The sequence below is a fragment of the Mycetomoellerius zeteki genome, unplaced genomic scaffold, assembly GCF_001594055.1.
Source record: "Mycetomoellerius zeteki isolate Tzet28-1 unplaced genomic scaffold, Tzet1.0 scaffold70, whole genome shotgun sequence".
NCBI classification, from domain to species: domain Eukaryota; kingdom Metazoa; phylum Arthropoda; class Insecta; order Hymenoptera; family Formicidae; genus Mycetomoellerius; species Mycetomoellerius zeteki.
Window position 1 is genome coordinate 2,849,312 of NW_017257720.1, and position 15,018 is coordinate 2,864,329.

The 15,018-nt window shown below is 33.1% G+C and overlaps 2 protein-coding genes across 3 annotated transcripts in view; both read right to left on the bottom strand.

The window, feature by feature from the left end:
• Positions 1–11,747, bottom strand: part of Ror (tyrosine-protein kinase transmembrane receptor Ror) — a 282,701-nt gene extending 270,954 nt beyond the window's left edge. Inside the window, exon 1 of the mRNA XM_018458067.1 lies at positions 11,402–11,747. Within this exon, the coding sequence (XP_018313569.1) occupies positions 11,402–11,471 (70 nt within the window). The 5' untranslated portion in view covers positions 11,472–11,747. The remainder of the gene's footprint in view (positions 1–11,401) is intronic.
• A 1,817-nt stretch (positions 11,748–13,564) lies between these two features.
• LOC108729136 (uncharacterized) overlaps positions 13,565–15,018 on the bottom strand; it is an 8,787-nt gene continuing 7,333 nt past the window's right edge. For both annotated transcript variants that reach the window (XM_018458107.1, XM_018458106.1), the window contains one exon: positions 13,565–13,659. In XM_018458107.1, coding sequence (XP_018313609.1) covers positions 13,594–13,659 — 66 coding nt within the window. In that variant the 3' untranslated portion in view covers positions 13,565–13,593. The remainder of the gene's footprint in view (positions 13,660–15,018) is intronic.

A 15,018-nucleotide genomic window follows, 5' to 3' on the forward strand; every position in this document is an offset into this window, starting at 1 on the left:
AAGTTGATTTATTTATCTTTAATATGTTTAAAACTTGAAAAAAAATCTAACCATAACCATTATACCCCAGGTTCCCCTATATAATACCTACGTAACGACAATATAACAATCTCGACACTATCGTTAATCTTTAACTAGGTAAGTGGTCTATCTAAAGATACGGAAATTGATAGGTGGAGTACTCAGAACCGGAAAAAAATTTTTAATTTTATAGTTATATTTCTATTAATATATTATGTTGTAGTAGCAAGAAATAGTAAATAATATGTAGTAACGCGCGGGAGAGCTACGAATAAGTGAATGGGCTATATATGTAAACCAAGTCCCCTTCTTGGCTGAAGTGTAACAAATTCTAATCACTTATATTACAGTTAAATTTACATTAGTTATACCCTTAAAAGTTAGGGGAATATAAAAATAATGAATTTCAAGACTTCTGAACAAGGTTTTTAAGAAAACTATGTCTTAAGTTGTGGCCTAAAACTCGAATCTGTGTTAGGGGAAAGTTGCCGAATGCGTACCACTCTATTTTTTATTATATTTTCCATTTGGCACTGTTTTATATGCAAATGAACATTAGAAATTGTAGCTTGAGGTTTTGGACGCTTATTATTACATGTTTAACTTTCCACCAATAACAAATTAATTTGTTATAAATCTTTTTGTAACATGCTGCAAAAGGTACGATTTAGGCAACCGGTCGCCTAAATCGTACTTATTTATTTTTTATCGTATTTTTTATCGTATTTCCTTTGAAAGTATTGAATTTATGAATGAAAACAATTAAAAATATAAGATTAATAAAAGAAATCATTAACTAATACCTAATAATCAATTAAGACCTAATTTTAATAATTTATTGAAGAAAATCAAATATTTTATAATTATTAAATAACAATAATAAAAAAATAAATGATACAAAAATAAATTTGCTTATATTTATTTTTGCACTTGATATTTATATTGATATCAATTATTAAATAGTTTTATCATTGTCAGTTATCAGCCTTATCTTTTGATGGTACGATTAGGAACTTGACGAATTTTGTAAAAATATCGATTTAATCTTTACAATGGTTGCAAATATGTATATACAGTGAATGTAAAATACTCTACAATAAATCTTCTTTTATAAAAATACAAAAATTTATAATAAAATTGGATGATCGCGTTGTTATCAGCTACATAAGTTGATTAAAAATTAATATCAGATGTACCTGATTTTTTTAAAACGTCGCTAACATCCATAAAACAAGATGTAGGCTATTATATTTTTGTCTATATTACTCATTTCTCATATATTTTATATTATTGTTATTAAATATTGCCTATATTAACTAATAATATAAAATATTGATAAGTATGTCTTCTTATTGGATGCTTTCCTATTGCATCCTTATATGGACTATTTCGATCGTCATCTTGGAACTAATTGGTCTATCTAATTAGTAATTCTTTTTAATATCATATTGTTATTAAGTCTAACATGGCGGACTTTTGCTACTTTTATTGATATAGAACTTAAATTGTAGCCATTCCAACCACTCACTTAAAAGTTAACACACAATTATAAATTCAAGAGATAAAATATACCTAGAATATATTATCTACGTGATTCTGAGCATAAGATCGAATAAGGACAATGATTACGCTGTTACTTCGGATATCATTCTAGGAACATGGTGATCTCATTCGTTTCAGTTTGTGGATAACACAATATCACGTACCATTGATTGCAAGAATATAACCAGAGAGAGAAAAAACGAGTACACGACTGCGAACAGGAGATAGGCGCGATAATTAAATCTGTCGCTTTGGAAGCACTCTCATGTGGACAAAGCACGAGCAAAAGGAACGCGAAGCGCATTCGACGAAGCCCGATGGAAATAACGTGGCGAAATGACTCGCAGATGTTAACTCGCGATGCTCGAAAAGCAAAGGTATTTTCCGTCCGCCGTCGACTTTACGCGCTGAAAACTGTCCGCTTGAATGTGCACTTTGCCGCAATCTCAGAATGTACACGGTGTGCAATATTAGATTAAAATGCAAACGTAAACGAGATTCATAGTCGGCTTTGCATTTGCATTAGTTAATCTTCGCGTAGATGGTTAACGTGTATGTGTGCTTTCTCTACTTACTTCAGTATACATTTAAATACAATCGCCACTCCCACTCTCTTGAATAAGCAACTCCTCCGAATGTCTTCAGAAAAGATACTGAATTAAAGACGATATGTTAATACGCTCTATGTAAAAGGAAAACGAATTTACTTAAACAAATTTTGATTACAAAAAATAATGCTCCTTTATAAAAGATCCGTTAATAAGTTAATAAAGTTCCCTTAATAAATTAATAACGTTCCTTTATAAAGAAAAAAGCACTATTATTTTACAATTTATAAGAAGATAATTTGTTCGAAAACGTAGAAGAATTGCCAGTCAAATTGCAATGCTTCCGTAATGTCGGAGAATTAAGTAGCGTGCTCTACATAGCAATTCGAAACACCACAGTTATTATCCAAAAAATATTAAAAATCTAACTTTTTCTAATCATTTATTCAGAGAGCTTCGTTATGATGATGGCAGCACCGACCGATTCTCAAACTACCATGTAGAAACGCGAGGCGACGTTTTCGCGGCGATCTAAATTTAAGCCGCAGATTTATACGCCCTCACTCGCCGGGCATTGACTTTGGCTCCGACACGGACCGACTTTCAACCCCCTTCTTCTCTCCATCTACCCTTTCTCTCTTTTTTTTCCTCTCTCGTCTCCTCCTTGCGTCGTCTCCTTACTCGCGACTCTCCAACTTGCGGCTATTCCCTCTTACCCGCTTATTCTCGTTGCTGTTTATTACCGTCACGCGATACTCGCGACGTTGGTATCCTCGCATATATAGAACGTGCAAGCTGGCCTTCGCTAAGGACGTCTCGAAAACGTTACCAAACCGCCAGACTCATCAGGTCCACAGTAGGGTTAAAGGACTCTCTCCGGTAAGAGCCAAGGAACCATCTATGTTGGAACTTTGGAGGAGGAACATAGTAGTACGAAATCCCTCGCGAGAGTCCACTCCGACGGAGTAGCCAGAGCAATTTGTTCTTCTGGATACAACAGTATAATTTAACGTTTCGACCATGATAAAATCTGAAGAAACTCCATCCCGAGTCTCTGTATCTTACCCCCTTCTCTTGCACAACCCTCTTTTATTCAAGCCCTGATGCACATTGAATTTTGGAGTGCATCTTTAAAGGTTTTATCTCCATAATGGGATTTTCTGACGGACATAGTATTGTGAAAGTCTTCCTATATTATCTTTAATCTTTATTAACTGGATTAATCTAGTACTAAATAAAATAAATCTTTTAATCATTATTAATAATAATAGTCGTTTTAATTACGTATGTACATCCCCGAACAGAAATATTTATATCTCCCATAATGAAGTCATTGTAGATATTTATAGTAATCATAGAACTTGATCGACTATTTGTGTAAATTATACAGATTGTCTTAATTTCTCATCGTATTTTCATAAATACGTTGTTAAAATAATTTATAATAAAGTGTTAAAGAGTAGTAAGCATTTAAAACGTATTGAAAAATTTGTATATTTAGAATAAAAATTATTTTACGAAAATATTAAATGTGATTAAGCGTTAAAGTTTTCCTAAGAGGAGTAAGATCTAGAATTAACTGATAAGAAAGTTTTTAATTTACAAATTTCCTAAACTTTAATTTGTCGTAATATAACTAATACTACTTTGAAATATTTACAGATAAAAGGAAATTCGAGAAATTCTATATAATTCACATAAGACGATCAAGCCCTATAATTGTAAATATCCTCGTAGATATAATCTGTAGTGACTGTTCATCAAGATATAAATAATTGCTTGTGATAGAGTCGATATTTAATTGTTCCTTTTCAGTATGTATCTTTATGTGTTTTATCTCGAAAAAATATTACTTGGCGTGACATTGTAGCACACTCGATTGTTTTTTCAAAACTACATTGCGATCACGATTCGTTTATGACTCTGTTATCAGAAGCAAAAGAAAAATATTATTCTCTGACCAAATAAAAGAGTTATCAGTTTAAAGCTATTACGACAGAAAACTCACAAATCAATTGAAACATTTTGTGTTGCGTGCTAACTTTATTGATGATGCTAAAATTACGAATTATTACCAACGCATCAATCATAACTACCATTAAATGCATCGAATAGATTAACGTTTAATAAAGTTTAATTGACAGTTGAAATGAATTACGCAAATTATTATCTTCGCGAGACACAAAACTGGACGGACTATACTTACTCGTATATTTATATTATATCAATTAATACAAAAAACCACAGAGAATAATCCAAAACTGTTAGTCAAAAAATTTTAATTAATACATATATATATTATACTCTTAAAGAAAAGCAAGGGAGGCAATCCTACGATACTGGTACAACTACTGCCGAACTTCTTTCCTTTTCGATTCGTTCTTCTTAAAAATTTCTGAATCCAGCATCATACAAATGTTTTTCTTGATATCTAATGAAACCGTCGTCGCCAAAAGGAACATTGAGAGGAGTCTCAACTTCATCAGACAAGAACAATAGTTCTACAAAGTGTACTATCATGCAATACGATTTCCTTCGAGTTAGTGATAAAGTGCACCGATATTTTAGCGACGATACTTCGAATTTATTTCATCCCTACATAGGCTACGGTTCTTTGTGCGATCACTCCTATTGTGCGCGATATGCGGACAGCATGAGAGAAAGAAATATGGAAGAAACTCCTTCTGGAGATTTCGCCAAATTTATGACTCGGTATAATGACTCAGACTGAATTTTAGTCCCCAAAGACTCACCCATCTTGTAACAATTCAACTTGAATATCGACCTGATGCATTTACACAGTGTACATTTATGTCGCACTTATAAAAAGGCATCGTTTCTTCATGTTAGACTTCTAAAAAATTACTGCATATTACTATAGAAACTGCATGTTATTAAGTCGTATACAAAAGAGACCTCTACATTTCATTAATTAAAAAAGAAGCAATTTAGATCTTATTCTTAGAATTCATAATTTATAATATAATTTTAACAAACAAATAATATTTTATAAGTATTAAAGATGATATAAATATTCGTTCTGTTTAAAAGAATATTTTATTATTTTATCTTTCTAATTAAAAAATAATGAAGAAATGCTTTTCTTAATATGCTTGTAATTGCAATTAAAAAAATGCAATATATATCTATTTAATCTATAAATAATTGACGATTAACAATTATCTAGCGCCCAGCATTAGACGATGTTCTTTGTCTATGATTATTGGCGTTAAATGATAATCTATTAAAAATACATACGGGTCAGGATGCAAGAGAATTCGTAATCGCCAAGGGAACCTTTGCGCGGGATCAACGCGATAATTCGAATTTTCATCCCGTGGCTAACGGTCCATACATATTTATAGTTTAATTAAAATCGATACGAGCTTACGGGGGTGGCTTAAACGGCGTGACGCACCGCTCGTTTTCTTTTGTGCGTGAATTTCAACACTGCCACGATGAAATGCGTATCAAATGAATATGTAGTACTAAAAGACTCGTGAAGGCATGAAGCAGGGAAAAAACAAAATTGCTCAATTTCACTCACTCAATATTGTCTACGTGAATATACATGTAAATATACATTTATATTTCTCTAAAAATATGTTGTAATAAATCACGAGAAACAATTTTTATGGTAATAAAAAATGATGCTCAAGTACTCTTCACCACAAAATATTTTCAATATTTCTTCAATACTTAATCTTCAATATTTAATTTTTCTTTACTTTTGTTTATTTCTGTCGTAAAACTTCTTTTATATTTTAAAGATCCTTTAGTAAATAAAATCTCTCTATCCTAGCTCAATAACTTCTAACACAAAATATGGCAAGAGAAACAAAAATGCAACTCAACTTTATATAAAAAAATTGCTATTAAATACTTTAAATTTAAAATAAATCCATGCTTTTGTGCCATAGTTACCATCACATTGACATTCAAAAAATAATCAGTGTTTACATTTTGATATTGAAAGCAAATATCCCTGGTACAAAAGTCAAGTTATTTAGAAAAATTGCAGAGAGATAAAAGAGAAGAAACAAGTAATAGCACGATTTATAGGACAATAAGTCATACTTGTAAATATAAGCGATGTACGATCAACCGAGCTTATTGATCATTAAGCGCATCAATGCTGTGAACAGACGCGCGTTTAATATACGATGAAAAACGCATAAATTACTCATCCTCGCACCCCGTAGAAGTGAACACACGCCTATATACTAGTCCTCCCGTGTAAGCGTTTCTCCACGGTGCTCGATACAACACGGTTTACCTCACGGATGTCGCTTGGCTACTATTTACGATCGCAAAAAGTATAAAGCCATGCGAATAATTACGCGCTCCTTTCGCGAACTTGTTCCTTCTCGCTTTTGCCTGTCGACATTTCTAACGCGTACATCACTGCTTTGTACTTACGTCAAAATCAAAATCGAGGGGTAAATCGTTATAGTGAAAAATTTTTATATCATATCTATTTTTATATCAAAATATAAAATAATAACTTCATTAATTAATAATATATTGAATATTATATATTGAATACAATAATATATTGAAATATTAAAGTAACGCAGCATTGTCTTATTTCCGCCTCAATCTTTTTTTAGTATAAGAATCTTAATAAAAGTTAATAAATGAAAAAAAAAAAAATGATTGCGCAAAAGTGGATAAAATCTGAGTGAGAACTAATGTGCTAATTAAATATTTTCATCTATTTCTTTGAATTTATGCAGTTGTTTACAAAAATTGTAATACATTCTACAGCGACGAAAAGAAATTTTGTTACGATTATACAGAGTATTCGGAAAGTAATGAAAAATCTTTCGCATAGGAGCAGAATGGACTAAACTGAGAAGAAAAGTCCTCTACCATTTTACAATTTTCACAATAGTTATAGTAACAAGATATTAATTACTAAAAATTATCGAAAATTGGTCTTCAATAATTTTGTGCTCAAATACTATCAACTTTACAGAAAAACTGAAAGAGACAAAAATTGTTTATTTTCTTCTCATAAAGTTCTAAGAATTTTTTCAGAATTTTTTATCAACTTTTTAGTACTCCATTTTCTTATTTTTACCACCATGAGAAAATACGGTATTAAAAAATTCTGAAAAAATTCTCAGAACCTTATGAGAAGAAAATAAACAATTTTTGTTTTGTCTGTTACAGTTTTTCTATAAAGTTAATAGTACTTGAGTAAAAAATTATTGAAGACCAATTTTCGACAATTTTTAGTAATTAATATCTTGTTAATTATTGCGAAAATTGTAAAATAGTAGAAGACTTTTCTTCTCAGTTTAGTCCATTCTGCCCCTATGCGAAAGATTTTTCATTACTTTCCAAATACCCTGTATATGATCATTTTCAGATCTACATATAAGCATTTGCACCACGTTTCAATGTTATTGTATACTGTTTCGTATTCTCAAATAAGCTTATCAATAATAAAAGGGATAAAAATGGTTCCAATGCTTTTTCGAAATTAAATCGAATGATGAGATAGGTACATCTCTATTCATTTTTTTTATATTCATATTTGCATTCATTTTTTTATCTTTTTAATGTATATTTCAAAGAAATTTAATTTTTTCTTATTATATATACTTTTAAAAATCATTAAAAATTTAAGGTTCTTAATTAAGTGTCTTATAGAAAAATATTTTAATAAATTTAGAATTAATTTCTCTCTTTTTTTTTCTTTCATAAAATTTATATTAGTTCAACTATATATCATTTTACTTTGCATAATAACTAGTGACATTTACAAGTTAAAATAAATTAGCATATTTGTTCGCATTGAGAAGAAGTGAAATATTATACATTGCGAGTAAAAATAATGAGACGACTCGGTTGCTAATTACCGACAGTAAAGTATTAGCATAGAACTCCTGTAACTTCGCGAATGGTGACAAAAGCTCTGAGGGAAACTTACGAGTTTCTTCACCCTTCTCCAACACGTTTGTTTAGCATCATCAATGTGATATTTCGTTGTGTCGTCACGTCTCACGCTGTTCCCTTTGAGCTCTAAATAACGTCCGATGGAGTCCTTAAACGCGGAGATGCGTCGCCGCGCATAATATCCGTTATTTACAAGCCAATAAAGTCGCGCCTCTCGAAACTTGAACACATAAATAAGTGATAGAAGAAAAAAAAAGAATGAGGGTTCTCTCGCCATGATTTTAACAGTTGTAATAATCTACGTATTTAGCGCGCATTGATGTTCAAAGAATTTTTATGAACAACCTTCTCTAAATCCATTCGATTATAACTATAAGAAATAATCTAACCGAGAGTCTAACTTAAGAACATCATGGATTCCGATTGGAATTGTCTGATTATTCTTTTATAAATATGGAATGAACGATTATGCTGAAGGATCTAAAAATTTAGTTAGATATGTAGATTTAAAAATAATTTTGTTGAATCATCAAAATTATGTAGAATCTTCAAGCTGATTGATGGAATGTCAAAACTTTTTGTATCATCATTTGCTCATCATATGAGAGCGTCTTATAATTATTTTGATGGCCAACAAAATTTTTAATTATTTTCAAATCTAGCTGTAAACTTTTAGATATTTCAACAAAATTCTTTCCATGTAAATTTTTATTGCATAAAGAAAACGAAATAATTCCGATCGGAATTCATTCCAAACAATTCCATAATACGTACCCTGGATATAAAATCAACTGGTTTATCGTATTTAAAACATAAAGATACTCTATATTGTCTCGCGCTAAAACGCTATGCGTTTTTCTTAGCGCCGAGACACTACCGTGTCTCTGAATATATTAAAACGGTTATTTAAAATTTAATAGCTATATAAATATAGTCATAATATTATGCAGAAATTCAGTTATCCGTAACGCGCTAATTTTCTTAAACGCTATCGCATTATTGAATCGATAGGTGTATACGATACGAAAAAAAATTTTAATATGTGTGCATGAGCAGGTCTATATATCGTTTCCTTTGCTATTTTTAACATTTAATGAATATTCACGAGATTGTAACGTTTTTCATGAATATGTTACTACATGTTTTCTCTTTTTAGTTCATGTACCAAATGTATTACAGATGCTTTAAGAGTTTTTTAATTATATGTTCTATGCATTTAAAATGAAGATAAATAATGTTATACAACAATCTTTCAAAAAATGGGCATTGATAATTATCCATTGATGATGTCAATTAGTATAATATCTACGAAAAAAATCTTTAAAAACATTAATAAATTGTAATTTTTTACATTGTGCTCTATAAAATATCATAAAAAAACAATGACTTTTATCTTGACTTTTATATGGAAAAAAAATGGAACTGCAATATAGAAAAAAAGACGCGTTTACCAGCCCTCGATTAATTTAAGCGAACAAATATTCTAGGAAACGTGTCGAGTAAATCTATTAGCCTTGGGGTAGAAAATAAGGCAGGAAAAATTGGTCCGGAGTCTTGTCGCAGAATTCGCCTCTCACGAGCTCAACCATCGATAAACGAAAAGCGTTGCCTGTTACGCGGCCAGAGTGGATGTCAAGGGAGAGGGTAAGAGTACATTAGACGGTAATTAAAAGCGAACCTATTACCGTGGCTAACGGAGCATGAAATGCTTTAAATCGTTTACAAATTACAGCGTCTGCGAACGCTGAAACGTCTGCTGTTACGTACACGCGAAAATCACGTAATATACAATTCGAATAACAACATTTTATTGCAAAACACTGATGTCTTATCGAAAAAAATAGGTCCGAGTGCCTTTCCCACTCGAGTAACTTTTAATCCTTTAGTCAATAATTCGTGCTCGTTTAATTATGAATTTTAGTAGGAAAACAAAATACCGCGATTATTGGAATCTGTCGGTTAATATATAATACAAAATATAGCAATTTGGAATTATCGGTCAAAAAGATAGAAATTCAAAAATATGAAATTGTGGTTTATGATGTTGATTAGTACGTTAAGAATGCAAATTAAAATTTCAACAAACCATTGCATATAAAATTATTTGACTGTAATAACAAGTGTTACAATAATGTTGTATTAAAATTGATGATTTCTGCCAATTAATAATTAATTTCATGTTGGAAAATTATTTACATATCGCTGCATTTCATCTATATATTTAATTAATAAAAGGTCTACGTGAAACGCATAAACACCATGTATAACAAGGAACATTTTGATCACTGTAGTATTATACTCGATATTTTACGACAGGAAAAGTCCTCGCAGAGTTCGAGCGATTTGAAAAGCTCTCGTGAACTTAACTCGCACGAGTCAGTGGACCTGTCGCCACTTGTTGAATGTTTATGAAGAAGAACAGAAGTTGAAAGTACTCTCAAATCGTTTCGACCAATCACAAATTTCGAGTGGAGATTAAACGTTTGCTTTATCGTATGCTTCGAGAACTCTTTCGATTAAACTGCTGATAAAGCGGATGATAAAAGATTTCGAGACAAAATAACAGGGTGCTTATCGTTAATATTGTTTATATATTGTTAATGTATCATTAGTAAAATATATTTAAGTTATCATACTGAGTCGTTTATAGATAAGGAGGGATATTTATAGATAAGGATAGATATTTTTTACGACCATTTGGAAATTGTTTTATTTCTATACATTTTCTTACATATCTTTCTTCACAGAAACTTCGAAAATTATCACAATAATGACATTACTCAAGGAAATATTAATATATTGAAATAAAAAATAAAATCCTTATTCATTGTTATATTTTAATCATTTAATTTAGAGTTGTTGATCTACTAACTCTATCTTAATTTTTAAATGATTGAATAACTGACAGCGATTTCGTAACGACGTAAATAAGAATTTTATTAACTTTATTTCATACACACACAATAAACCAGTTTTTCTTTGAGTGTAATATCATTATTAAATAACTTTCGGTTTTCATGAAGAAAAATACATAAGAAAATGTAGAGATAAAACGATCGCAAGAAAAGTTGTACTCTCTTTTGTGATGGAATTCAAAAAACAAATTAAAATTATTCAAAATATTATCTAAATAATGACAAACGATTGCAAAACATGTCTTAGAAAGTTAAAGAATTTCGACTTTCGTTCTCTCAAAAATTCCAATTTTGAGGAGCTAGTAAAGCTGATGTATAATTACACAAGCGATTGTATGTGTTAAGAAAAATCAGTCTCGGTTGAGAAAACATTTCTAGATTTCCATTATCATTACACTAACAGATAAGTCTAACGCGCTTTATTAGCTCGTCGGACAATGAGAATTTGAAAATGTCAACGTAAAGACTCACCTTTCAAGATGCCCGCGAAGAGGAGTAGGAAGAGCAGCGTGCATAATTGACGATGACCCCTGCGTGCCATGTTGTCCCACGGCGAAACGCACAAGACAATGCACAAAAGTCAATTGTAGACGCGCGCGGAAACGAGGAAGCACATGAATCCCGCCGTGGCACACATACTCGAGGAGCAGTCCCGGATGTACAAAACGCGTGAACGTAGTTTCAAGCGCGCTCGTTCGAGTCACTTGCAAAATTTCAAATTCTCAAAATGGAGCATGCGCGCACGCCGCCGTTCGGCGAATCAGGCCGCGACGTTTCGTCCGCATCCACGCGCGCGATTTCTTCCCGTGAACCAGATAAGTAATTGACACACGGAATCCGTCGAATGTTCCTAACGATTCCCGTTCCCGTCCCTCGTCACGATTGGTAACGGTCGAAAGTGCACGATGCGTGTCGCGACGAACGACGAAACGTCACTGTTGTGAAGTTACGCGCAAATGACGGTCGCACTGATCGCGCGATTCTTTCCCCGAAAGAATTTGATCGTTCCTTCTCGATCGACTTTACAACGCCACTCTACGATCACCTACGACAGAGTCATCGCGCGAGGCTCGCGAAAGTCGATTATTCACACGAGGCATCGTACATCACGCGGAAACTGTCTCACTGACAGTTCTATTGTCATCGGTTGCGAAGTCACAGCATACGATACGCACGGTTTTTGTCAATGAGTGTCCACGTCCGTTTAACGACGCCCTCGCTGACTATTCGGATTATAATGCTCGTTCGAAAGCGACTCGATTCGTCTGATTTTGTTGACCGGGAGCCGGTCTCGCGACGCGTGTCACTCCCGCACGCCTCTTCATATACACAGCTAACGACGTAACGAATCGGTCGAGATGTCGCACGAGACTGCCGGCCGGCCGCTAACTTCGCGCGGTCTCGGCGTCGCTCGGGAGACGCGCATGCGCGCACAAGATGGCGCGCGTTGGTGGGGACGTTCATAAAACCGCCGCGCTGCTCCGTTTTCCCTACTTCCACGCCACTCGGCGTTCGTGTCGCTTGTTTTCGTTTCATTCGCAACAAGTTGTTGAATTTTACTCATGTATTTTACTATGACCGATCCTTCTAATCGAAAATCTATCCAGTAATCTATCCGATTCTGTAATTCATAGACGCGGTTCTATAAATGTAATCTCGATTTAATTCTATTTATCTTTTTCCAAGAATTATGCCCGTTTCTACTAGTTTAATTTTAATCTTGGTTTAATTAATTCTTCATCTTTTTTTTAGTTCTAAGAATTAGAAAAAGATGAAGAGTTGAACCGAGATCAAAGTTAACCCAGATTGCAGCAAACTCGATCATGACAATGCAGATTTCAATCTGCTGCTTCCTCATTAAATTTAGTTTCTAACAGCACAATTTGCCAACATAGAACGACCTCAAGTAGAACAACAAATCATTATGATATCAAAATGATTCCAAAATAATCATTAAAAGTCATCTTTCAATCATTTCCGATTTTAATGTCATTTTGACATTATCGTGACTTGTTGTTCTGCTTGGGACGATAACAATGCAACAAAAATATTGGACTTGGAATGGAAAGTCCTCTCGCACCCATTCATTTTATTTTAATAAAAAAAATGTCAAAAATACGCGGAAACTTTCCCTAAAAAAAAATCCCTACATAGTAAGTTAAACTGAGATTAAAGTTCATTTTATTATTTGTGAAACCGGGCCTTAACGACAGTTCGAGATCGTTAAGTTGTCATTGCCAGATTTTTTTTCATGTATCTGCGCAAAAACAATATAATGATATACCGACACTGTCGTTAAGAGTTACAGAATCGGAGTACAGAGAATAAGAAAAAGTTGAATGTGCATGTGATCGCGGGAAAGAGAAGCTGGGAGCGAAGAAACATCAGGGGTGCGTTTTCGGCGCGGCCGACTGTAATGCAATTAGATTAATGGCCTGACAGGGCGTGAAGCAAAACAATCTTCGCGTTTCTTCTTGTAAATGCCGTATGTACGCAACCGTGCGGAATTAGAAAGTTTTACGAGTCTATTGAGTTTTATTTTTTATTAAATAATAGAAATATCCTAAAGTTAAATCGTACATCTTAAAGGAAAAATATACCTATCCCTCTCTTTTTATACTTTCGTATCCCAACGTTCAAAATCATTATTTATCTTCTAATTATTATCTTAGCTTCGCTGGACTGTCGGAATAGGTGGTCGATCCTTCGGAACTATAGCAAACGCTGTGCTGTGGATAAAATTCGTAATTATACAAAAATCGCATAAAAATAGCGCAAAATAGCTATTTGCTACAGAGAAAAAACGGTTTTGTTCAAGTATCTAAAAATTTAGCTACACTGAAAAAAATGCATGTAATTTTACATGGAAATTACATGTATACGACTGGAAAATTATCTAAATTACATAAATATGCTTGGAAATTTACTGAAAATTGTAAATTTCCAATTATATTTAGACAATTTTCCAGTCATGAACATGTAATTTCCATGTAAAATTACATGCATTTTTTTCAGTGTACATACAGATTTAAAAATAATTATGTTTAGACCAAAGTATTAGGTGTATAAATTAATTCTCGGCCCCAACATTTAATAAACTGCAGCACTTATTTAAGCGAAAACTTATTCACGCAAAGTTTGGTACTGAATAATACCAGCCTAATGGAACTACAAAATTCGAAATTCAATCGACATGATCTCAAAAAATTGACCGTGACAGTAAGCAAAACTATGTCGTAGGACAAAGTACATGTTAGGCACTGCTTATTTTTCGCGTTTCAATTGTAAAAAAATGCTTCCGAAGCGAAGGAAATGATTTGTTTGGCATTAGAAGAGAATGCTATATCCTATAGTACGTGTAAAAAGTGGTTCCACAGGTTTCAGGATGGAAATTTTAATCTCGAAGGTGACGAACAACCTGGACAATCAAAGAAGTTCGAAGATGATGATTTGGAGCAGTTATTGGCAGAAAACACATGCCAGTCCGAATCTGAACTTGCTTCAGCATTAAAAGTAACTCAGTCAGCTATTTTTATTCGGTTGCGAAAGCTGGGAAAAATTCAAAAAGAGAGTCGTTAGATTTCGCACATTCTTTCCGTAGATAACAAAGCGAGACGCTATAATACGGCTCTGTCTTTGCTTTCTCGATTTAAAAAGAAGGATTTCCTGCACAAAATAGTAACGGGAGATGAAAAGTGGATATATTACGATAATCCAAAAAGACGAAAATCATGGGTGAATCCAGGTGAGCCTTCGACATCGATCGCGAAATCCAATATTCATGGCAAAAAAGTTCTTTTGTGCATTTGGTGGGATTTGAAGGGTGTGATATATTTTGAATTATTTAAACCGAATGAAATTGTCACTGCTGAACGTTACAAACATCAACTTCAGCGTGTGAGTGATGAAATCGAACGTAAAAGACCTTTTACTAGCAAAAGGCCTAGACTAGTAATATTGCTACATAACAATGCAAGACCTCACACGGCGAAAGCGACTAAAGACACTCTTAATTTGCTGGGCTGGGAAGTTTTGCCACACCCGGCGTATTCACCAGACTTAGCACCGACAGATTTTCATTTATTTCG